Here is a 26368-nt window from a genome sequence, read left to right as displayed (position 1 = left end):
ACCAGACGAGAAATGTGACCCAGCGTCATTTTACTCGCAGCAGGTTGAAATCTGTGGTGGCGGGAAGAAAGTGTGAGATTTCCTGAAGTGAACCGCTGAGACGACTGGTAACCCAAACCGTGTTTCTGACCACCTGCATGACATTTCTTGTTCAGTGTTCATGTCTATTTTTAACACTCTTGGTCTTTAAAGCAGAAGACGGCGCTGAAGGAGCGGGTTTTTCTCCCGTCTCACTCGTGCGGTGGTAGGCTAATTCACTCATCCCCCTCAGCAACATTATGTGTAAAATTACAGTGTTCCACGTGTATTTAAGGCTCATAATTTCCTTTGGATTGCAGGAGAAATCCACTTCTTCAGAAAAACAATTGTTCCAGAAGACCTGAAACATGGTATGGTTTGAATTTTAACTGTGACACGTCATTACAACAAACTTATGTCTGTGTATTTATATAATCATGTTTAAAGCTTAAGACAGCACTGTGGCTTAGTGGTTAGCACTGTTGCCTCATAGCGAGAAGGTCATGGGATCGATTCCCCCCTGTGGTCTTTCTGTGTGGATTTTGTGTGTTTGCGTGGGTTCTCTCCAGGCGCTTCGGCTTCTTCCCACATCCAAAGACATGCAAGTTAAGTGGATGGGAAACTTTAAATTGAGCGTAGGTGGGAGTGGGGGTGTGAATACGTTTGTCTGTATGTGGCCCTGCGACAGACTGGTGTCCTGTTCAGGGTGAACCCTGCCTCACGCCGTATGACTGCTGGGATAGGCTCCAGCCCGCCACGACTTGATCTTGGATAAGCGGTTGAAGATGGGTGTGTGTTACAGATGAAAACCTGATGCTCCAATGTGAAGATAATTTATTATACAGAGAGATTTATAGAAAAATTAAACGAGAAAAAAGTAGAATTTATACCTGAGAAGTTTTTGTTCCGTTATCCACTTATAAGTGAATAACTATGTATGTATTTATTTATCCAGTGCTTTCAAAACTAATTGTACAATGTGTTTCAAAACTTTAGACAAATGGTTTTAATATATTATTGCTTTTACAACATAAAAGCATTTAGATACAATTTCAAAACAATGTAAAAAGATTCCCAAAACAGACAAGGAAGGCTCCAGAAATGAGAGAATAAATCTTGCATACAAAACGAATACACTTTAAACTTAAGAAAAAAACTGGCTTAACCCTTTGTGCAAAAGAAAGCTTTTAAAGCTGTTCACTATTCTGTTATAGACTTGATATTTTAGGTCATTCAAAACAGAAAATAGCAGCTTTTTGAAATAAATGCCCCATATCAGTGGCAGTCATCCTGGATTTTTACAACAGCGGCTCTTTGATGTTCCTCAAGGATTCATTGCATAAATCCTGCCACATATGAGATAAATGGTTGCAATTGGCCCAGACTGTTTTTGGACGTGAATGGGAGGGGAAGGAGACCTTTTTGCAAAGTGAATTATGGACCTGGCTTACCAGGTTATCTTGAAGCTCCATTAAAGCCTGCACTTTGATACAAAACACATAACAAACATGAGTCACACACTCAAGCCTGTAACAGACAAGAAAACACACTCCAGCTGCATCACATTGCACAGATAGAGTTCACAAAAGTGCACATGGTCATGGTGAATTCTTGCATTATGTCTCTGTTGCTGAGTGTTCACGCTCGCCATGTCCTGTTTCCTGACTATAAAACCTCTCCATGCATTCTATACCACTGAGCTGTGTGCCTTACAAACTCTTGTTTAAAGTGATAACAGGTGACACTCTGGATGATGTTATGACAAGACTACAACATGTCCTTGAATAATGTGGCCCATTAATCTAGTTCGGCTGCACCCAAACTTTTGCTTTTGTATTCGGTGCGTTAGACTGTGTGCCATAGATTGTCAAGATAGGGCCCCACTCTGACCATCTTTCTTCTTTGTCTTTAAATCCAATCAGAGTCATTGTTCCCGTGCCTCCAAACTGCAACACCATGCCCACTGTGACTCCTGCTACAGCCGGCGCTGCAGGACTCGAGTGGAGCCCTCTGTGTGCTGCGCGGTCATTTCCTGTCGCCTCCTCTGTGGAGCTCTCTTCCACCTGTGTAAAGAAGAGGAACATCTGCTCCTCTGTCCTAATGTGAGGATACCCTGCCTCAACGTCGAGTATGGCTGTCCAGTCCACCTGACCCGCTCCTCGCAGGCGGCCCACCTGCAGGTGTGTCCTGCCAGCGTGGTCTGTTGCTCCATGGAGTGGAACCGCTGGCCAGCTAATGACGCTTATTCTCATCCAAACACAGACCTCTACGAGAATCTCCTCAGGGAAAGAGAGAAGGGAGGGGAAGGAAGTCTGGATGTGGCCATGGCTCTGAAAGACCAGGACCACCTCTTCCACTCCATGAAGATGAAGAAACTTTTTCCAGAGCTAACTGAGAGTGTGGAAGAGGAAGAAGAGAAGAGGGAGGAGAAGAAGAAGAAGAAGTCTGCTGTGGAGAAGGAGGGAGCAGAAAGACCAGATGATAGTCGCACCTGGGAGTCTTTTAACATTTTTAACATCCAACCCAGCTATGAAAAGGAGTATGAGGTGGAACCTGAACATGAGCTAACCCAAGAGGAGAGGGAGGCTCTTGCCAGGGCCTCCATTGTGAAGATGGAGCTGCTGGAGAACTATAACGCCTGGGAGCAAATGTTCAGTATGGAGATGGGTGGCTGCAGGGAGGCCGGAAGAACAACTTCAGCAGGAGGGCAGAGAGGGCGTAAAGACAAAGTGCTGTCCGCTGTGGTGGAGGAGGACACATCAGACATCTGCATGGGGGCTGCAGCATCGAACACCTTTATGTATCCCTGCAAACAGGAGGAACCTCCTCCCTCCATGTTGTCCTCCACCCGTCTGGACACTCTGAGGAAGAAGTACTTTGAGTATGGACATGTGGAGCCCATGAAGATTATCACTGTGCGCACTTTTAAAGCCCCAACCAGCTTTGCCGCCAAGCAGAGTCGCATCCGCAACCCTGGTTTCTACAAGAGAGAGAGCCTTGCGGTGGACACCAATGACCTTGGGGCGGCGCTGGAGGAGATGCCAGTCTGGGATGAAGTTCAGGTGAGAGAAAGAAATGTAGCTTCATCCCCATAATATACTGAAGCTACTGTACCGATGTATGTTTTAAACTTTAATGTTACGATCCTGCGCATTGAAGTAGAGATGGGGTATCGTTTTCACTGCCGTGTGTGTTTATATCAGACCCCAGAATGACTTGACAGATTGTACTCAAACTTGGTGGGAATATCTCGAGGTGATTCAGTTTTGGTGTAGTTTGGTGTGAGAAAAATACATGTTTTTTTTTTAATCATTATTGGGTTATGAGAAACTCAAAGATGTGTGTGTCTTTCATTTTTGATGTGATTATAAGTTCTTTGCATATAATGTGTTTTATGCTTGCATTTGAACAACACTGTTATTACCAAAAGCTTGTGTGAGAATGTAAATTTTACCATCTTAGAAGGACGAGGCCAACCTTGAGTTAGATAAGACTGGCAGCTGTGTTGGAAATGGTGGGGTGAGTTATGACTGGAAAGTGATGCTAGGTAACCCCTTCCCCATCATGTGATCCAGGCTGGATATATTCTGAGGTTTGGTTAATGTGCGCCAGTGATGACACTCCCGCGGTAATAAAGACTTCAAATTGAAGCAAGACGTCTGTCTTCGTCTTCCTCCGCCGCGATTCAGGGCGGTTGTTATTAGTATTATTATTATTTTTCTGACATTTGTGTGAGCGCGCGGACCCTCACACTAGCAGGACGGCGCTGGTGGTGGTGGGAGTGTGCTCTTTTCTTCTTAGTCTTTTGGCTGCTCCCGTTTGGGATTGCCACAACAGAAGCGTGCAATGGTACCAAACGTATGGAACCAAACTGCACTCTAAATGCAACAATGGGACGAATAATCCATGTCACGTGACATACAACCCACCAATCAAATGACAAGGATCCACTCGGCTGTTATTGTTGTGTGGGCCGCCAGAAGAGGAGGTACTGCTGGCCCACCACCAGAGGGCGTCCTGCCTGCAGTGCGGGCTTCAGGCACTAGAGGGCGCTGCCGCCTCACAGGAACAGCTGAGGTGACAGCTGTCACTCATCAACTGTGACAGCTGTCACCAATCATCTGCACTTCATCCCGGATAAAAGCAGGATGACACCTCCACCACGTCGCTGAGATATCGTTCTTCTAAGGAGGTAATATTCTCAGCCGTAAACTAAACTGTCTTAGTCTGAACTCTTTTTGCAGCCGCTTTCCTGTGGTGTTCCTTATCTGTGAGATTGGCGTTTGGTGTGATCAGCGATGGCTTTGCTTCACACCCCAACCAGATAAGTGGTTAAACAGGAGCTGCACGAGTGTGTGATTTGAGGTGGAGGTGGAATTCCCACCGTTGTTGTTTCTGGGTGTACACACACCCACACTTGACTGTCTTTGCTCTTCGCCAGCAGTACCAGATCCGACATGCGGAGATGGTGGCCACCTGAGGGACTCGGGACCTGGCGGCTCCAGTATCCTTCGGTTCGGTGGCGGAGGAAATCGTGTGGTTCCGGTTCTTCTCTAGACGGACGTCTCCTATCGTCGAGCCTGCCCACACAACACTTTTATCCATTGACTTTGTATCATTCTATAATCTGCTGTGTATGGTTGTGGCATTCACAACAGTAAAGTGTTCAAATTTGACTCCTTGTATTGTCCGTTCATTTGCGCCCCCTGTTGTGGGTCCGTGTCACTACACTTTCACAACAGTTATAATCCCTGATGACTGTCCACAAACTGATGGCAGTGAGTTGGGTTTAATGTGTCTGTAGGCCTCCCTGCTGTGCTCCCTGGAGAAGGAGCAAAGAGGTCACCTTATTGCTGAGAGCGTATGCACAGATGGCCTGCTACAAGACGAGGGCACTCAGACCTACAGCTTCCTGTCGGCGCCATTCCAGAGAAACACGTCGCTGGCGGACATAACAGCTGCAAAGCCACTGGAGCTTCACCTGCAGCTGCAGGTAGAGAGCGTCACCAGTCGACATCACAAGGCCAGCTCCGCCTTTACCTTCCTCTGTGGGCACAGCTTCCAGCGCAGAGAGTATGCCAAACATTATAAGTGAGTGGTCTCTATTTTTATAGCATTATTTTTTTATCCAAAGGTTCTTATCCATAAGGTTTAAAATTCCTGATTGTGCCACATTTTAAGCAGAGATACAGTTGTGATAAAACATTATAATCACTAAGGTTTTCTGCAATGTTACGGGAAACTGTCAAGATAACATTCCAAATTACATTAACATGAGCAGCATTACGTCAAATCAAATCAATTTTATTTATATAGCGCCAAATCACAACAAACAGTTGCCCCAAGGCGCTTTATATTGTATGGCTTTTGCCTTACAGAATTACAGAAAAACCCCAACGGTCAAAATGACCCCCTGTGAGCAAGCACTTGGCGACAGTGGGAAGGAAAAACTCCCTTTTAACAGGAAGAAACCTCCAGCAGAACCAGGCTCAGGGAGGGGCAGTCTTCTGCTGGGACTGGTTGGGGCTGAGGGAGAGAACCAGGAAAAAGACATGCTGTGGAGGGGAGCAGAGATCAATCACTAATGATTAAATGCAGAGTGGTGCATACAGAGCAAAAAGAGAAAGAAACACTCAGTGCATCATGGGAACCCCCCAGCAGTCTACGTCTATAGCAGCATAACTAAGGGATGGTTCAGGGTCACCTGATCCAGCCCTAACTATAAGCTTTAGCAAAAAGGAAAGTTTTAAGCCTAATCTTAAAGTAGACCTGTATTGAAATAAATGTGGTCAGATTTCAGAAAGAAATAGCTGATATGTATTTATAAGACCCTTGTGAATGCAGTAAAGTAAATCTGTAAGCCCAAATTTGTAATTCAGGGGAGAAATCTTCATTTAAAAATGACAAATTGCAGCTAAAATTTAGCCCTCTGTGAAAACAGTTTGTACAGCCGTATCATTTCCATGACGTCAGGGACAAGACGACGCGCTCCTGCCTTCAGTTCGATCCCGCATTGAAATTGATTTTATCTGTTACTAATGTTACTTATACACGTCCTGGTTTCAACATCCAAAAGTAAGCTGCAATGAATGTGAGATACAGATCTGTGTGCTCAGATCAGCAACGACATCGACAGCGGGCGCCGTTCTTCTTCTCCTGCTCTCTGCCTCCGCTGCGCTTATTAAGTCTGTGGGCTCGTTACCGAGCTTGTTAACCGCAGACGTGGGCCACTCACACCGTCCGTGTCTGCTTTGCAGCCGGTGTTGTGTCAGATTCAGCGCACAACACTTGGCACAAGTCCTGAGATTACGCTCGCTGTTTTAATGCAAAGCGGCCGGTACACCTGTTGCTGCAAGGACAGACTTCTTGCGGCAAAATCCACAGCACCGCAGGTCTCGGCAATCGGAGCCCCAGAGCTCCATGGACGCTGAGAGAGGTTTATATATTTTAATGACTGGGATTCTTTGCGGGTCTCGCCTCCATATCCCGCGATGGTATCGGAGGTGAAAGACAGTAGATTTTCATTGCGACACCACTCAATCAAACGGGCGTATGAAAAAGTCCCCCAAAATAATTTTCAAGCACAAATAAAAGAAATGTGTACTCACCAAACGTGCCGCAAGACTATGAAGTTTTAAAAAAGTAGATCCTTCCGTATAAGACAAGAAAAAGGTGCAGATGCAAACTGACATAAATCCACAAATTACAATTGGTGCAATGCATGCTGGGAGAGGGTCTTGTCCATGATGTCTCGGCAGCGTCCATGATGAGAGGGACAATTTGCGGAGGGCTAAATGTTAGCTGTAAATTTGTTATTTTCAAATGAAGATTTCTCCGTTGAATGACAGATCTGGGCTTGCAGATTTACTTTAGTACATTCAGAAGGATCTCATGTGTAAATGTAAGTCATTTTTTGTTCAGAAAATCTGACTGCATTTTTTTCAATGCAGGTCTCCTTTAAAAGTAGAGAGGGTGTCTGTCTCCCTGATCCGAATTGGGAGCTGGTTCCACAGGAGAGGAGCCTGAAAGTTGAAGGCTCTGCCTCCCATTCTACTCTTAAAAACCCTAGGAACTACAAGTAAGCCTGCAGTCAGAGCGATGCGCTCTATTGGGGTGATATGGTACTATGAGGTCCCTAAGATAAGATGGGACCTGATTATTCAAAACCTTATAAGTAAGAAGAAGAATTTTAAATTCTATTCTAGAATTAACAGGCAGCCAATGAAGAGAGGCCAATATGGGTGAAATATGCTCTCTCCTTCTAGTCCCTGTCAGTACTCTAGCTGCAGCATTTTGAATTAACTGAAGGCTTTTCAGGGAACTTTTAGGACAACCTGATAATAATGAATTACAATAGTCCAGCCTAGAGGAAATAAATGCATGAATTAGCTTTTCAGCATCACTCTGAGACAAGACCTTTCTAATTTTAGAGATACTGCGCAAATGTAAAAAAGCAGTCCTACATATTTGAAAATTTAAGCAATGCTTTCTAATAATACTGCCTAAGGGAAGCATGTATAAAGTGAATAAAATTGGTCCTAGCACAGAACCTTGTGGAACCCCATGAACAAATTGTAATCTATTAGATAAATATGATTCAAACCACCGCAGCACAGTGCCTTTAATACCTATGGCATGCTGCAGCACTGAGGTCTAACAGGACAAGCACAGAGATGAGTCCACTGTCTGAGGCCATAAGAAGATCATTTGTAACCTTCACTAATGCTGTTTCTGTACTATGATGAATTCTAAAACCTGACTGAAACTCTTCAAATAGACCATTCCTCTGCAGATGATCAGTTAGCTGTTTTACAACTACCCTTTCAGAATTTTTGAGAGAAAAATTATGTAAAACTTATAAAATGAAAACGAGAAGAAGAAGAAAAAAAAGAAAATCTTCTGTGGAAAATATTTCAACAAAAATAGACACACCGCTGAATGTTGCTTATAGTAACCAGAATTAAATGGAAACTATTGTATTTGTATAAAAAATAAAATTCACCAGGGAACATACTTAATCATGCTTTTCTTGAACTTCAACTTGGGGGCAGCACGGTGGCTTAGTGGTTTGCACTGTTGCCTCACAGCAAGAAGGTCATGATTCCCACCTGTGGCCTTTCTGTGTGGAGTTTGCGTGTTCTCCTCGTGTTTGTGTGGGATCCTTCCGGGTGCTCTGGCTTCCTCCCACATCCAAAGACATGCAGGTTAGGTGAATTAGAAACTTTAATATTGACTGAGATGTGTGTGCGCAGGTGTGAATGTATTTGTGTGTCTATATGTGACCCTGTGACAGACTGGTGTCCTGTCCAGGGTGTACCCTGCCTCACGCCCTATGACTGCTGGGATAGGCTCCAACCCCCCACCACCCTTAATTGGAGTAAGCGGAGTAAACTGACGACTCCACCCTTGTACTTTCTTCATCATGCACTGTGCATCTCCAGCCACTCATCATGCAAGCATACAGGATCACCCTCTGCAGTGATGCAATGCTAACGTTCCCAGCTCTCATTACATTTATTCCGCTTAATGATGACTCACCCAGGAGAAGAAGGTCAAAGGTTATGTGATCAAAACAAAGTCAGTGTATGACTTCAAATTAATGTTTAATATCCAAGGGGGTATCTGTAACTATTCATTCATTAATTTTCTTTTCCCCTCATTCCAATGAAGGGTCACAGAGAAGCTGGACCCTATCCCAGCAGTCACTGGGCGAGAGGCGAGGTACACCCTGGACAGGCCTCCTGTCTATCAAAAGGCCACTAACAGACGAACACATTCACACTCCCATACACCTACGATCAATTTAAAGCCATCCCCTCATTACCCCATCCCCGTAGAGACGGTGCCTGCTCCCAGACCACCAATAACCAGTAAAAATCTATTTAAGCATAAAAATTCAAAAAGAAAAAAATAATATAGCACCTTCAACTGCACCACAGACTAAAACAGTTAAATGTGGTCTATTAAACATTAGGTCTCTCTCTTCTACGTCCCTGTTAGTAAATGATATAATAATTGATCAACATATTGATTTATTCTGCCTTACAGAAACCTGCTTACAGCAGGATGAAAATGTTAGTTTAAATGAGTCAATACCCCCGAGTCACACTAACTGTCAGAATGCTCGTAGCACGGGCCGAGGGGGAGGATTAGCAGCAATCTTCCACTTCAGCTTATTAATTAATCAAAAACCCAGACAGAGCTTTAATTAATTTGAAAGCTTGACTCTTAGTCTTGTCCATCCAATTGGAGTCTCAAAAACCAGTTTTATTTGTTATTATCTATCGTCCACCTGGTCGTTACTGTGAGTTTCTTTGTGATTTTCAGACCTTTTGTCTGACTTAGTGCTTAGCTCAGATAAGATAATTATAGTGGGTGATTTTAACATCCACATAGATGCGGAGAATGACAGCGTCAACACTGCATTTAATCTATTATTAGACTCAGTTGGCATCGCTCAAAATGTAAATGAGCCCACCCACCACTTTAATCATATCATAGATCTTGTTCTGACATATGGCATAGAAATTGAAGACTTAACAGTATTCCCTGAAAACCCCTTTTTGTCTGATGATTTCTTAATAACATTTACATTTACTTTAATGGACTACCCAGCAGTGGGGAATAAGTTTCATTACAGTAGAAGTCTTTCTGAAAGCGCTGTAACTAGGTTTAAGGATATGATTCCTTCTTTGTTATATTCTTCAATGCCATATACCAACACAGTGCAGAGTAGCTACCTAAACTCTGTGAGTGAGATAGATTATCTCGTCAATAGCTTTACATCCTCACTGAGCACAACTTTGGATGCTGTAGCTCCTCTGAAAAAGAGAGCCTTAAATCAGAAGTGCTTGACTCAGTGGTATAACCCACAAACTCGCAGCTTAAAGCAGATAACCCGTAAACTGGAGAGGAAATGGCATCTCACTAATTTAGAAGATCTTCATTTAGCCTGGAAAGAGTCTGTTGCTCTATAAAAAAGCCCTCCGTAAAGCTAGGACATCTTACTACTCATCACTAATTGAAGAAAATAAGAACAACCCCAGGTTTCTTTTCAGCACTGTAGCCAGGCTGACAAAGAGTCAGAGCTCTATTGAGCCGAGTATTCCTTTAACTTTAACTAGTAATGACTTCATGACTTTCTTTGCAAATAAAATTTTAACTGTTAGAGAAAAAATTATTCATAACCATCCCAAAGACATATCTTTATGTTCGGCTGCTTTCAGTAATGCTGGTATTTGGTTAGACTCTTTCTCTTCGATTGTTCTGTTTGAGTTACTTTCATTAGTCACGTCCTCCAAACCATCAACATGTCTATTAGACCCCATTCCTACCAGGCTGCTCAAGGAAGCCCTACCATTAATTAATGCTTTGATCTTAAATATGATCAATCTATCTTTATTAGTTGGCTATGTACCACAGGCTTTTAAGGTGGCAGTAATTAAACCATTACTTAAAAAGCCATCACTTGACCCAGCTATCTTAGCTAATTATAGGCCAATCTCCAACCTTCCTTTTCTCTCAAAAATTCTTGAAAGGGTAGTTGTAAAACAACTAACTGATCATCTGCAGAGGAATGGTCTATTTGAAGAGTTTCAGTCAGGTTTCAGAATTCATCATAGTACAGAAACAGCATTGGTGAAGGCTACAAATGATCTTCTTATGGCCTCGGACAGTGGACTCATCTCTGTGCTCGTCCTGTTAGACCTCAGTGCAGCTTTTGATACTGTTGACCATAAAATTTTATTACAGAGATTAGAGCATGCCATAGGTATTAAAGGCACTGTGCTGCGGTGGTTTGAATCATATTTATCTAATAGATTATAATTTGTTCATGTAAATGGGGAGTCTTCTTCACGGACTAAGGTTAATTATGGAGTTCCACAAGGTTCTGTGCTAGGACCAATTTTATTCACTTTATACATGCTTCCCTTAGGCAGTATTATTAGAAAGCATTGCTTAAATTTCATTGTTACGCAGATGATACCCAGCTTTATCTATCCATGAAGCCAGAGGACACACACCAATTAGTTAAACTGCAGGAATGTCTTTCAGACATAAAGACATTGATGACCTCTAATTTCCTGCTTTTAAATTCAGATAAAACTGAAGTTATTGTACTTGGCCCCACAAATCTTAGAAACATGGTGTCTAACCAGATCCTTACTCTGGATGGCATTACCCTGACCTCCAGTAATACTGTGAGAAATCTTGGAGTCATTTTTGATCAGGATATGTCCTTCAATGCGCATATTAAGCAAATACGTAGAACTGCTTTTTTGCATTTGCGCAATATCTCTAAAATTAGAAAGGTCTTATCTCAGAGTGATGCTGAAAAGCTAATTCATGCATTTATTTCTTCTAGGCTGGACTATTGTAATTCATTATTATCAGGTTGTCCTAAAAGTTCCCTGAAAAGCCTTCATTTAATTCAAAATGCTGCAGCTAGAGTACTGACAGGGACTAGAAGGAGAGAGCATATTTCACCCATATTGGCTTCTCTTCATTGGCTCCCTGTTAATTCCAGAATAGAATTTAAAATTCTTCTTCTTACTTATAAGGTTTTGAATAATCAGGTCCCATCTTATCTTAGGGACCTCATAGTACCATATCACCCCAATAGAGCGCTTCGCTCTCAGACTGCAGGCTTACTTGTAGTTCCTAGGGTTTTTAAGAGTAGAATGGGAGGCAGAGCCTTCAGCTTTCAGGCTCCTCTCCTGTGGAACCAGCTCCCAATTCGGATTAGGGAGACAGACACCCTCTCTGCTTTTAAGATTAAGCTTAAAACTTTCCTTTTTGCTAAAGCTTATAGTTAGGGTTGGTAAATAATACTCACAGCCATATGCTCTTTAGGGTTTTAGCGGGGGAAAATTAAGATAAAGCGAAAGAAAACGAAGCAATGATCGAAGCACTGCTTCGATTGGTTCAAGGTTCAAAGCAAAGCCGCACTGCAGAAAAGTTGATTACAGACCCTTTGGAGGGTCTGTAATCAGTGTAGAGAAATTATAATTTTCCTGACAAACACCCCCAAAAACAACGGCCACTCTGAAGGACTGATAAGGGAATTGTTAAGTAAAAAGGTTATTGATGTCGGTGGATCGAATCATTTCTTAACAATACCTGAAAGGAACCGGTTCTCGATACCCATCCCTAATCCTGACTAGTCTCCCAGTTCCTGCTGCTGAAAACATCCCCACAGCATGATGCTGCCACCACCATGCTTCACTGTAGGTATGGTGCCTGGTTTTCTCTAAACATGATGCCTGGCATTAATGTCAAAGAGTTTAATTTTTGTCTCATCAGACCAGAGAATTTTGTTTCTCATTGTCTGAGAGTCCTTCGGGTGCCTTTTGACAAACTCCAGGCGGGCTGTCATGTGCTTTATACTAAGAAGTGCCTTCCGTCTGGCCACTCTACCATATAGGCCTGATTGGTGGATTGCTGCAAAGATGGTTGTCCTTCTGGAAGGTTCTCCTCTCTCCATGGAGGAATGCTGGAACTCTGACAGAGTGATCGCTGGGTTCTTGGTCCCCTCCCTGACTAAGATCCTTCTCCCTGCTCAGTTTAGATGGATGTCCAGCTCTAGAAAACGTCCTGGTGGAAAAACTAAAACGCTGTAAATACTTTCTGGATGCACTGTAGGTTAGGGTTAGTAAGAGTTGATTTCCGGATTTCCCAATTTTCATTCAGCTTTTACTTATTTGTCAATTCCAGTATGTTGTGGTAGACAACAAAAATAAGAAAATGTGGACCACACCGTTGTGTGTGTGTGTGTGTGTATATATTATATATAAAATTCCATACTGGGAAATATGGGATTATTCAGCCCATATGTCTTAAACCACATGAATTTAAACCACATACCACATGACCCTTGTGGGGCTCTGTGCATATATGTAGGATGGCTGAGTGTGGTGATTGAAACCGTGGATCTGAGTCTTGATCCAGAACAATCGCAAACCCAGACGCTCAAATTTCTCACTCAGCCTCTCAAGTGCTGCATTCAAGGCATCCTTTGGTTCTGCAAAGATCACAGCATCATCTAAAATGTTGAGGTCAGTCTATGTTTCCTCACCAAAAAAGGAACCGATGCCACTGGGCTTTTGAGGGAAAAAATGAATTTCATCCATTTTAGAATAAGGCTGTAACGTAACAAAATGCGGAAAAACTGGAGCACTGTAATACTTTCCAGATACACTGTATATACAAATAAATGAAAAAGCTCAGAAAAATGTTTGTTACGAATCTGTTTTGGTCATCCAGAAACATTCACAGTGACATCCAGATGTGTGTGAACGGATGGTTCGAGCAGAGGTGCCCGCTGGCATATCTGGGCTGCACCTACAACCAAAAGAGGTTCCAGCCCTCCACCCATGAAGCCACCATCACTTATGAGTGAGTTAAAACATCTTTGCTCCTTCAATCAACTGATCTGTTTAGTTGAATAAATTAAATGTATTCAACTGAACATTCAAAACTCTGAATAAATTTCCAGAGTAAATGCTTCATTGAGCATTTGAGTGTTTTCAAATGGAATAATTTTCAGAGTTTTTTTTGTTGTTGTTCAGCATTTTGATATTTTTGAAAACAGTGAAACAATTGTTACATTTAATGTTTTGAACAGTGAATCATTTCCTTATGCACTTGCTTCATTTAGATTTGTGAATATTTTAAAACTATCAATTTCTGACGCAACATGTTTATTCCTTTTAATACTTTGATACAGAGCCATTTTCCAAAATAATTGTTCCATTTGGTGATTTTTTTTTTATCATTTCCAAACACTGAATAATTTTCCAATGCATTTGCTTCGTTTAGTGTTTTAGGTATTTTCAAACCAAATCATTGTCTGAAGCAAAAGATTTATTTAGTGTTTCAAACCTTTTGATACAATATGTTTCATCTTTGAGTATTTCAAATAATCAAATCAATTTTATTTATATAGCGCCAAATCACAACAAACAGTTGCCCCAAGGCGCTTTATATTGTAAGGCAAGGCCATACAATAATTACGTAAAAACCCCAACGGTCAAAACGACCCCCCTGTGAGCAAGCACTTGGCGACAGTGGGAAGGAAAAACTCCCTTTTAACAGGAAGAAACCTCCAGAAGAACCAGGCTCAGGGAGGGGCGGTCTTCTGCTGGGACTGGTTGGGGCTGAGGGAGAGAACCAGGAAAAAGACATGCTGTGGAGGGGAGCAGAGATCAATCACTAATGATTAAATGCAGAGTGGTGCATACAGAGCAAAAAGAGAAAGAAACACTCAGTGCATCATGGGAACCCCCCAGCAGTCTAAGTCTATAGCAGCATAACTAAGGGATGGTTCAGGGTCACCCGATCCAGCCCTAACTATAAGCTTTAGCAAAAAGGAACGTTTTAAGCCTAATCTTAAAAGTAGAGAGGGTGTCTGTCTCCCTGATCTGAATTGGGAGCTGGTTCCACAGGAGAGGAGCCTGAAAGCTGAAGGCTCTGCCTCCCATTCTACTCTTACAAACCCTAGGAACTACAAGTAAGCCTGCAGTCTAAGAGCGAAGCGCTCTATTGGGGTGATATGGTACTATGAGGTCCCTAAGATCAATCAATCAATCAATTTTTTTTTATATAGCGCCAAATCACAACAAACAGTTGCCCCAAGGCGCTTTATATTGTAAGGCAAGGCCATACAATAATTATGTAAAACCCCAACGGTCAAAACGACCCCCTGTGAGCAAGCACTTGGCTACAGTGGGAAGGAAAAACTCCCTTTTAACAGGAAGAAACCTCCAGCAGAACCAGGCTCAGGGAGGGGCAGTCTTCTGCTGGGACTGGTTGGGGCTGAGGGAGAGAACCAGGAAAAAGACATGCTGTGGAGGGGAGCAGAGATCGATCACTAATGATTAAATGCAGAGTGGTGCATACAGAGCAAAAAGAAAAAGAAACAGTGCATCATGGGAACCCCCCAGCAGTCTACGTCTATAGCAGCATAACTAAGGGATGGTTCAGGGTCACCTGATCCAGCCCTAACTATAAGCTTTAGCAAAAAGGAAAGTTTTAAGCCTAATCTTAAAAGTAGAGAGGGTGTCTGTCTCCCTGATCTGAATTGGGAGCTGGTTCCACAGGAGAGGAGCCTGAAAGCTGAAGGCTCTGCCTCCCATTCTACTCTTACAAACCCTAGGAACTACAAGTAAGCCTGCAGTCTGAGAGCGAAGCGCTCTATTGGGGTAATATGGTACTACGAGGTCCCTAAGATAAGATGGGACCTGATTATTCAAAACCTTATAAGTAAGAAGAAGAATTTTAAATTCTATTCTAGAATTAACAGGAAGCCAATGAAGAGAGGCCAATATGGGTGAGATATGCTCTCTCCTTCTAGTCCCCGTCAGTACTCTAGCTGCAGCATTTTGAATTAACTGAAGGCTTTTTAGGGAACTTTTAGGACAACCTGATAATAATGAATTACAATAGTCCAGCCTAGAGGAAATAAATGCATGAATTAGTTTTTCAGCATCACTCTGAGACAAGACCTTTCTGATTTTAGAGATATTGCGTAAATGCAAAAAAGCAGTCCTACATATTTGTTTAATATGCACTTTGAATGACATATCCTGATCAAAAATGACTCCAAGATTTCTCACAGTATTACTAGAGGTCAGGGTAATGCCATCCAGAGTAAGGATCTGGTTAGACACCATGTTTCTAAGATTTGTGGGGCCAAGTACAATAACTTCAGTTTTATCTGAGTTTAAAAGCAGGAAATTAGAGGTCATCCATGTCTTTATGTCTGTAAGACAATCCTGCAGTTTAGCTAATTGGTGTGTGTCCTCTGGCTTCATGGATAGATAAAGCTGGGTATCATCTGCGTAACAATGAAAATTTAAGCAATACCGTCTAATAATACTGCCTAAGGGAAGCATGTATAAAGTGAATAAAATTGGTCCTAGCACAGAACCTTGTGGAACTCCATAATTAACTTTAGTCTGTGAAGAAGATTCCCCATTTACATGAACAAATTGTAATCTATTAGACAAATATGATTCAAACCACCGCAGCGCAGTGCCTTTAATACCTATGGCATGCTCTAATCTCTGTAATAAAATTTTATGGTCAACAGTATCAAAAGCAGCACTGAGATCTAACAGAACAAGCACAGAGATGAGTCCACTGTCCGAGGCCATAAGAAGATCATTTGTAACCTTCACTAATGCTGTTTCTGTACTATGATGAATTCTAAAACCTGACTGAAACTCTTCAAATAGACCATTCCTCTGCAGATGATCAGTTAGCTGTTTTACAACTACCCTTTCAAGAATTTTTGAGAGAAAAGGAAGGTTGGAGATTGGCCTATAATTAGCTAAGATAGCTGGGTCAAGTGATGGCTTTTTAAGTAATGGTTTAATTACTGCCACCTTAAAAGCCTGTGGTACATAGCCAACTAACAAAGATAGATTGATCATATTTAAGATCGAAGCATTAAATAATGGTAGGGCTTCCTTGAGCAGCCTGGTAGGAATGGGGTCTAATAAACATGTTGATGGTTTGGATGAAGTAACTAATGAGAATAACTCAGACAGAACAATCGGAGAGAAAGAGTCTAACCAAATACCGGCATCACTGAAAGCAGCCAAAGATAACGATACGTCTTTGGGATGGTTATGAGTAATTTTTTCTCTAATAGTTAAAATTTTGTTAGCAAAGAAAGTCATGAAGTCATTACTAGTTAAAGTTAATGGAATACTCAGCTCAATAGAGCTCTGACTCTTTGTCAGCCTGGCTACAGTGCTGAAAAGAAACCTGGGGTTGTTCTTATTTTCTTCAATTAGTGATGAGTAGAAAGATGTCCTAGCTTTACGAAGGGCTTTTTTATAGAGCAACAGACTCTTTTTCCAGGCTAAGTGAAGATCTTCTAAATTAGTGAGACGCCATTTCCTCTCCAACTTACGGGTTATCTGCTTTAAGCTACGAGTTTGTGAGTTATACCACGGAGTCAGACACTTCTGATTTAAAGCTCTCTTTTTCAGAGGAGCTACAGCATCCAAAGTTGTCTTCAATGAGGATGTAAAACTATTGACGAGATACTCTATCTCCCTTACAGAGTTTAGGTAGCTACTCTGCACTGTGTTGGTATATGGCATTAGAGAACATAAAGAAGGAATCATATCCTTAAACCTAGTTACAGCGCTTTCTGAAAGACTTCTAGTGTAATGAAACTTATTCCCCACTGCTGGGTAGTCCATCAGAGTAAATGTAAATGTTATTAAGAAATGATCAGACAGAAGGGAGTTATCAGGGAATACTGTTAAGTCTTCTATTTCCATACCATAAGTCAGAACAAGATCTAAGATATGATTAAAGTGGTGGGTGGACTCATTTACTTTTTGAGCAAAGCCAATAGAGTCTAATAATAGATTAAATGCAGTGTTGAGGCTGTCATTCTCAGCATCTGTGTGGATGTTAAGATAAGATGGGACCTGATTATTAGGCTTAAAACTTTCCTTTTTGCTAAAGCTTATAGTTAGGGCTGGATGAGGTGACCCTGAACCATCCCTTAGTTATGCTGCTATAGACTTAGACTGCTGGGGGGTTCCCATGATGCACTGAGTGTTTCTTTCTCTTTTTGCTCTGTATGCACCACTCTGCATTTAATCATTAGTGATCGATCTCTGCTCCCCTCCACAGCATGTCTTTTTCCTGGTTCTCTCCCTCAGCCCCAACCAGTCCCAGCAGAATACTGCTCCTCCCTGAGCCTGGTTCTGCTGGAGGTTTCTTCCTGTTAAAAGGGAGTTTTTCCTTCCCACTGTCGCCAAGTGCTTGCTCACAGGGGGTCGTTTTGACCATTGGGGTTTTACATAATTATTGTATGGCCTTGCCTTACAATATAAAGCGCCTTGGGGCAACTGTTTGTTGTGATTTGGCGCTATATAAATAAAATTGATTGATTGATAAAACCTGACTGAAACTCTTCAAATAGACCATTCCTCTGCAGATGATCAGTTAGCTGTTTTACAACTACCCTTTCAAGAATTTTTGAGAGAAAAGGAAGGTTGGAGATTGGCCTATAATTAGCTAAGATAGCTGGGTCAAGTGATGGCTTTTTAAGTAATGGTTTAATTACTGCCACCTTAAAAATAATAGTAACAACAACAACCTGTCTGCTGCAGCCAGATGGCTTTCTGCCAGCACTGTGTGTGGAATATTTAGGGCTGTTACACCTGAACTCCTCTGCCTTAGTGGTACCTTTGGGCATCATATTTATCACCAGTCCAATCAGCCACCCTCATATGAAGTTTGATCCTGCATGAGAGTAAAAATCAAACCTCTGACTCCAGTTTTAACTTTGCTTTCAGTGAGGATCTGGGCTGCTTCAGTCTGCATCCAACCATCACTACCTCTGTAGGTCACACTGCCCAGCCCTCCAGGAGCTCAGTGGACTCCACAAGGAGGAAGACACGAAGAGGAGATGACTCTTTGAGCTCGCTGCCCTATGAGGTGCTGTGCCACATGGCCAGTTTTCTAGACAGCCTGTCCCTGTCCCAGCTGTCTCTGGTGTCTCGGCTCATGAGGCAGGTTTGCTCGTCTCTGCTGCAGGACAGAGGGATGGTCACCCTCTGCTGGGAGAGGAAGACCTACTCACATGGTGGAGCCAAGTGGAGGGTAAAACACAAGGTGGGTTTAAGCAAACAGCCTGACACTAGAATTTATAAGTAGTTCCTCTTCACGTGGAAGATGAGATGTTTCTACAGTAGGATTTGAGTGCTCCTTTCATCGTCTTCTTCCAGGTATGGCAGTTCAGCACCCTGTTTTCCCCCGTGGACAGTTGGTGCTTCCAGAATGCACCATCCATGTCGGAGCATCTGAAGGTGTGTCCGTACTACCAGAAACAGGCAACAACAGAGAAGATTCTCCTGCCACTTATCCGGGAAGAAGTTCCAACCAGTGCACAGTGCAAAGGCCAAACTCTGGTTAGCTTGTTCCAGAGGAACAGGATTATAATGTAAAGCACTGAGCTGCAATTTAATACTTCAATAAAGCACCTTCATGTAATCTTATCTAAACAATGAAGCAAAACAATCAAATAAAATAAACCGACTCCACAACAGATGAAGACAAAGAAGATTCAAACTGCAGTTAGAAAATTGGTTTTCAGCATTCTTTTTGTTTGGATTTTGTTGTTGTGATTGCAGTAATAAAGTCAGTTATATTTATCAATGCTAATGTTAATATATTACTACTTCTTCTGCCACTGTAATAACTCAAATTGTCTTAAAAAATTGGAAATATGGGGGTTTGTTGTTTGTAAACTAACATGAATGCATTTTCAAATTAATGGCTCATTTTTTTCCACATTTCTCCATAATGACAGGAAAAGATTCAACTTACATTTCCCCCTCAAATTTTTATATTTACTACTCAGTTATAAACGGTTGGGACTGCATGGACTCCTTTTAATGTGCTCTGCATCAAGAGAGCAAAAATGTAATTACTACTCAACATGCAATGAAAAACATGAAAAAGAGCTGACAGTTGAAATGATTAATCAAGCAATTGAAAATTTATTGGTAAATAGTGAGGGTTGTTGATTTTGTTGCAATCCTAAATAAGAAAAAGTTGGGATGAATTGTAAAATAATAATTAAAAAAAAACAATTCTTACATTTATTTTGACCTATTTCATTGCAAATAGTATGAATCCAAGACATTTCATGTTTTGTGTGGTCAACTTCAGTTCATTATACGTCTATTCCTGAAAGGCCTGCAAATAAATACATAAATAATTGGGACACTAAAGCTCCACTCCATTTCATCCCAAAAAGATTTGGAGTACCGATTTGTCTGATCACAATGCATGCTTCCACAGTGTGATGGTCCAAGCCCAGATGCCTCCAAGCCCAGAGAAATGAACACAGTTTTGTGAGAAGTTTTTCTTTTTAGCACAGCAAAATTCTAAGCTGCATTTGTGAATGTAACTCCATATTATTGTGCTTGACAAAAGGTTTCCCAAAATAATCCCTTGCCCATGTTGTTATATCAACTATTGATGAATGACTTCTTGATGCAGGGCTAAAGCCCTTTTCCTTTATGTACTAAAATTCCTTCCGATTTCTTGAAACTTTTAATTATATTATGGGGTTTTCTTTCACCAAAGCATTAAATCTCAGATGTACCTTCTGGCAAATTGTAGCTGAACTTTCAGGTCTTCTTTTTAATAAAACCTTCCTCTGTACCACTTCATAACAAAGCTGTATAACTGGGGATACAAAATGCAAAACATGCACTATGCACAATTTGTCCAATCACAGCCACAGAAGCCTGTAACTTCTGGGTTGTCTGGGTGTCTTGGTGGCTTTCCTCACCCTTCTCCTTCTTGCACAGTCACTCATTGAGAACTGTCTACTCCACACAGATTTATCAGAGTGCCATACTGTTTGTATTTCTTCATAACTGACATAATTAAAGTTCAAGAAATATTCAGTGACTTTGAAATGTTCATGTATCCATCCCCTGACTTGTCTGAAGAAAACTGGCAATTAAACTGATTATTTAGAGGTATTATACCAAAGGAGCTGATTACTTATGCAACCCATCATCTTGGCTTTTATATTTTTAATTAATTTATATCAAGTTGTAGAGATTTACTTTCAGTTTGAGTCTAAGGAAGATCATTTTAGAAATTTTTATATTGAGAAGCCCAATTTATTTTTTGTATTTGAAATGCCATAAACAAATTAAAATGCGTTAAATACCAAAGGGCTGAATACTTTTGCAAGCCACTGTATATTGCCCCAACTAAAAAAAAACACTTCCATGCAAGATAATTTAATTTAATTGGGACTACATATATTCATTAGATAAAAATTCAAAAACAGTGAGCCAGTGTTTTGAGTGTAGGTGACTGGAGGATTATCACTTGAGACAGAAAAGGTCCAAAAACTTGTGATGAGTCATACTGTGCCAAGGCCTCGGTGCATGTGTTGAGAAATCCAGGAAGTCTTCTATGAAGCATGTATTGAGGCTTGCTTCTTTAAAGGGCAAGTGGTGTCACTGATGACATCGGAAGCCTCGCTGGTTCACGAAGTGGTTTGAGTGTTGGTGTGATTTATCAACAATATAAAGTGCAATGGATCCCCACATCATGTGAAAGGGTTTTCTCCAAAGGTGGAGAGGTTATTTTCAAAAAGAGAAACCAGCCGAGTCAAAGCACAGTGGAGAAAATATTTCTTAATAAAAATAATAAAGTCACCGTCAGGCCATGATTGATAACAAATCACAGTCCCATCTTAGGAAAACACTGCAACAGTTTTAACAAACATCTCATGTCCTATTGAATTTATTGAAACATTGGCATTATAGACTTTTTTTTTTTTTACATTGGTAGACCTCTATTTCCATTACCCACACAATCAAAAACAGATTAGATGAATGAACCACACAAAATGTATTCTTGGCAGATTATTTCCATGCTGACACTGCTGCAAGACAGCCAAAGGGCCATCACTAATAGTTGAAATGACAAAGGTTTTGACAAGCAGGGGGTTTGTGTGCACATGAAGCCTCAAGAAATTAACCTTTTTTGAACCAACTGGATGGAAAGCTTTAAGGCTTCATCTGGCCATCACTACCAAAAACACAAGAAGCAAACTACTAAGTGTTCAAATAAAGCAGGCAAAAATCTAAACACACACTGGTAAATAAAGGTCAGCAACAAGAAATCAGACACAAGAAAACACTACTAGCAGAAACAGCTAAAACAAGACAACAAAGCACTAACATTCAATCAAGGGACTGAGAGACACACAGGGGTTTAAATACGCTGGGAGTTGTTTACAAATTAGAGACAGGTGAGGGTAATTGCAATAGGAAACAGCTGGGGAAGAGATACAGGAAGAAAGCTAACAAAATGCACAAGGAAACACGGTGTCAAAATAAAACAGGAAGCGGGTCAAAGACACTGGGAGTTAATACAAAGCAAACAAGTGGGCACGAGGAAATCATTTATAAATTACACAGGAGGGAACAAAACTGCAATAAATAAAATCAAACCCAAGATAGAAGGTAGCAGAGGACAAGGACAGACACGGACATGAAAACACAAAGGGACCCTCAATTAATACCAGCAACAGGAACAGTCACTAGGGGGAGACAGAAAGGATTGTTACAGATACATGATTGCAATCACTAAAAAAAGACGTGAACAGTTCAAACTTTTGGAGAGCTGTGAAAGGTCTGTCTAAACAGGAAAGTCTTAAGGCATTTTTTAAACGATACATTTAAATGCATTTCACTTCAATTAGTGAGAGTAAAGCCCATTTCCCACTTTTTTGAAGGTGGTGCTCTCTTCTGTCTGTATAACCACACCAGATTGTGATTGGCAGCACTTTAGTGCTGCAAGAATTATTCTCACTTGAAGTCTCACAAAACCCAAAAGTGTGCAGTATTTGTTTTATCTCTGTGTGCTGCTGCTGTTATTGGCTCCTGTGACCCTTAGTTGGAATAAGTGAAAACGAAATCAGAAAATGGATGGATCCATTTCTTTGGATCCATTTCTTTCTTTAAGAATCCAAAGTGGGCCATGTTGTTCTGATATTTGTGAATGGCTTGAATGAATAATGCACCATTATTCATTTTTAATTTTATTTATTTTTTAAAATAAATTTCTGCCTTCTAACATACAGCAGGGGTCCATTTCACATCTGGGGTCTGCTGCCTCGACAGCCTTTCTGCTGTTGTGAAGCACAAAAACCATTGTTGTTCTGTGTTGAACAAAAGCTAGGGCTGTACACGACCACAGACATGACATAAACTGTTCATTTACTCCAAGCCTTTGAATTTTGAGCCAGATCAGACCCAGATCTTTCTGCTCATAGTCTATGCCAGTAGGTACCACTGAAGGTGACGAAACGACGCTTAGAATCCAGCCTCAGTGTATCAAAAATGTATGATAATCATCCCAGGGTGCTAGCTGTAGCCAGCTAGGGGTCAGTGAAAATTACATAGAGGTCAAAATGCAAAAATGCGTCAAGCATGTTGAAAAATATACTACATTATTTGTCTGATCATAATGATCCCAAAAAGGTATAGTTTGGACTATCTATGACTGAATGTTTTGGAGTTATGGGGTAAAAACAGCAAGAATGGTGACAAAGGTCAGTTTCAGTTTGTACAGGGGTCAAAGTTAAAGTTCCTCCAACTTCAGTAAAAAATGACTGCTCTCTAACAGAAGGCAGCTGCAGGAATACTGTCATGTTTCATGTGTTTAATTCTGGCCGCGGAGATTTTGCTGTTTCTCGTCTTATTGTCCCCAAATTATATTTATTGTGCTCTGGTGTTTCTCTTATGTGTTATTCCTTCCTTGCTTACTTGTCAATATGGACCATCATCTCTGAGGAATGGTTCTAAAACCTTGTTTGGTCTATGCTCCCAAAATTAAAGTAGTTCTGAAGGCAAAAGGGGGTGCAACTCCGTACTAGCAATGTGTACCTAATAAAGTGCCTGGTGAGCGTATAAAACCCATTGTAACACACAATAAAACAAAAAAAATGCATGTGCATAATTTAAAATATATCGCAAAACACTTAATGAACACCTCAAATGGTTTAGAAATGCCAGCATCTAAGAGTAACATACAAAGACAACAAAAAATTCTATGTATTTCAAGCTGGAATCTGAAAACACATATGAATATGGGACATATCAGTACATCTAGTGTTTTGACTTATGCTCTCTCAATGATGATGTGGCCTTAAAAAGTCTTTGGTTGTTTAATAATCCAAACATTTCGTGGGACATCACCCTGTTTATGCCCACTGCTGAGCTCTCAGGGTTTTTACTTCTGCCATTCTCAAGGTGATGATCCCACCAAGTGGTGATTCTGTGTAATTACACTTAGGATCCCAAAAGGCTGGTTTGTGCTGATGGTCTGGTTTGTGATCACTGGCAGAGGTGAGACAAAGTCACCCTCAAGTGACTCTCAAGTCATGAATCAGCAAGTTCTAAGTCAAGTCTCAAGTATTAATGACCACCAATTGTTTGCAAGCTGACTTGAGACTTGACTTGGGACTTGCTGATTCATGACTTGAGAATGATTTGATGATGACTTCATCCCACCTCTGATCACTAGCATTCATTATTTTTAACATTTTATTTAAAAAATAATGTCAGGTGTTAATCATCCTAAAGGGTGTTTGGTAATTAATAATATTGTTAGACAGCCAAACTCTGTTGTGCTGGAGAAATGATAGCTACAAATTACATTGTATTCATTTGGGTTCTTTTTTTGTTTTGTTTTTCTATCCTCTTATTTCATCTTTCTGTCTTTTCCTTGCCAAGCATCCTTCCTAACTCAGCGTTCTTTCAGAGCAGTAAAATACAGATGAGTTACAAAAAAAGCCCCATTCTCAGAGCAGTAACATACAGTCTCACACTGAAAACGGCAACAGGAAAGATCTCCGTCTGAACTCCCCTCAAAGTTCTCAACACGCACAAAACTTTGACAAACTTTGCAGACATCAGCTGACAAGGAACTCATTTTGCTGGATCGAAAAAGGACTTTTGTCTGACTAAAAGGAACACAAACTGCAACAGCAGCCTGTCAAGCACAATATACGAGTATTAATGCCAAGGTTTTAAAGTTGCAAATACAGATGCAATCAGCCACTGCTAAATTTCCTAAATTGCATATTCATGAAGGCAAACGCACTAAATGGACAATTTGTGCTATTATGCGCATTATGCGCACTGTTAGAAAATCAGCAAGCAGGTGTACGTGCGAGTGCTGTGGTGTTTGGCACCTTTTTACACATGCAAATTAGTAAATCAGACCTTTAGACTCATGTCATTTGAAGTGTGTTAACCTCCTCATTTTGCAAGATGTGTTTTTAGGCCCCCAAATCTCCTTGATTTCGTAAATAAAGGGGGTCTATTTCAGGAATACCTGTTTGAAAACTTATTTACTGGAACCAGCAAGCGCTGCCACATGTCATTCCACTGACGTGACTGTCATCATGTGAACACAGAGGTGTGATGGTGGTGACAGTCTTGGGAGTACAGACACATATCTGTCCACAGTAAATTTCTAAAGGTGTTCTACTGTTAGCAACCGTTGTTTACAAGTCTGTCATAAGTACTAGTATCACATAGTTGCTGATTAGATTTAGCACTGACACACACTCCTCATAGTGTGGGTCAGACAACCATTCATGTCTTTGTCCTCTTCAGGAAAGTTTGACAGCCCGGGCTTCAGCTTCTCTGTGTGCGATGTAACGCTGTCGTCTCTTGGCCCTGTACAGCTCCAGCCTCTTTTCCTCAGCATGACGGTCTGCTAGCACTCCCTCCCACCTCAGGCTCTCCCTGGCCTCAGCCCCGAGCTCTTCCTCCACATGCTCCCATGCAGCCAGCTCTCCACTGTTGTTGGCTTTGTTTCTCATTGTCAGCAGGAGAAGTGGATCCTGTGGATGTCCTGTGTTCCTTATTCCACCTCCACCAGGCCATTCGCTGTCTTTTCTACTTTTACCTTGGAGTTGGTCTGGGGAGTCTTCAGGTTGATATTTTGACGAAAGTGAAGCTGCCTGTGAGGTCTCAGGAAGCTTCAGTTTCTCTGTAGGTGAAAAGGAAGGAAAATAAACATGGGGGTAGATGCAGCTCATGCTTTAGGTTAATAATGACTCCCTGTGGTGTTATAGATAACGTAATGTTTGCAGTAATGAGCTCTAATGCACACGGGGTGACACTTGGGGCATGCTCTCTAATGACCAATTCAAACCTGCAAGGAATCCTGAAGAGCCAGCACACAATCCATATAATTGTGGTTATGTTGTTTACATTGCCTTCATTTGAAGATTAAAATCAATAATTCATGAATTATTTTTGCGAGACATGTGGCCGTGACTCCACTGCAGTTGGTGAGTACTTTTTCTTCAGGCAACATTTAACATATCAAAAATAAATAAATAAAATAATATAAAGGTTGTTGGTGTGTGTCTACAGTTTCTAATGATATCTATGCTTGATGAAGGTGGGAGGTGATGGTCTAGTGGTTAAGGCATTGGGCTTGAGACCAGAAGATCCTCGGTTGAAAGGCCAGCTTGACTGGAAAATCACTAACGGCCCTTGGGCAAGGTCTTTAATCCCCTATTGCTCCCAGTGTGTAGTGAGCGCCTTGTATGGCAGCACCCTCACACTGGGGTGAATGTGAGGCATTATTTTAAAGCGCTTTGAGTGTCTGATTCAGATGGAAAAGCGCTATATAAATGCAGTCCATTTATCATGAAGTGAGTGATCACAAACCAATTTTTAGTGAAGCTATTTTATTCTAACTCAAATTTAACTTTTTAATTTTGGGTCTCAAAATTTAACAAGTATTTTAGCTGATTCCTTTT

General features: G+C 41.2%; 2 protein-coding genes across 3 annotated transcripts in view; one reads left to right on the top strand and one right to left on the bottom strand.

Annotated features, from left to right (window-relative positions):
- The first annotated feature begins 347 nt into the window (after positions 1-347).
- Positions 348-19670, top strand: LOC117517210 (F-box only protein 40-like). The gene is made up of 6 exons (XM_034178150.1): positions 348-389; positions 1941-3080; positions 4823-5109; positions 13282-13413; positions 18342-18660; positions 18774-19670. Exons 1-6 carry the CDS (start codon positions 387-389, stop codon positions 18990-18992), a joined length of 2100 nt encoding a protein of 699 aa, XP_034034041.1. The 5' UTR covers positions 348-386; the 3' UTR covers positions 18993-19670.
- The window catches only part of LOC117517212 (protein LIAT1-like), a 28230-nt gene continuing 4370 nt past the window's right edge, over positions 2509-26368 (bottom strand). The window contains exons 2-3 of one of the 2 annotated variants that reach the window (XM_034178154.1): positions 25161-25587; positions 2509-3064 (exon numbers count right to left, since the gene is read on the bottom strand). In XM_034178154.1, the coding sequence (XP_034034045.1) occupies positions 25205-25587 (383 nt within the window). In that variant the 3' untranslated portion in view covers positions 2509-3064; positions 25161-25204. Of the gene's footprint in view, positions 3065-18147; positions 18900-25160; positions 25588-26368 lie in introns of those variants that run through there. The other variant, XM_034178153.1, reaches the window with a different exon arrangement.

Source organism: Thalassophryne amazonica, chromosome 9 (assembly GCF_902500255.1).
Source record: "Thalassophryne amazonica chromosome 9, fThaAma1.1, whole genome shotgun sequence".
Lineage (NCBI taxonomy): Eukaryota > Metazoa > Chordata > Actinopteri > Batrachoidiformes > Batrachoididae > Thalassophryne > Thalassophryne amazonica.
This window is presented reverse-complemented; position numbering and strand designations above follow the sequence as displayed.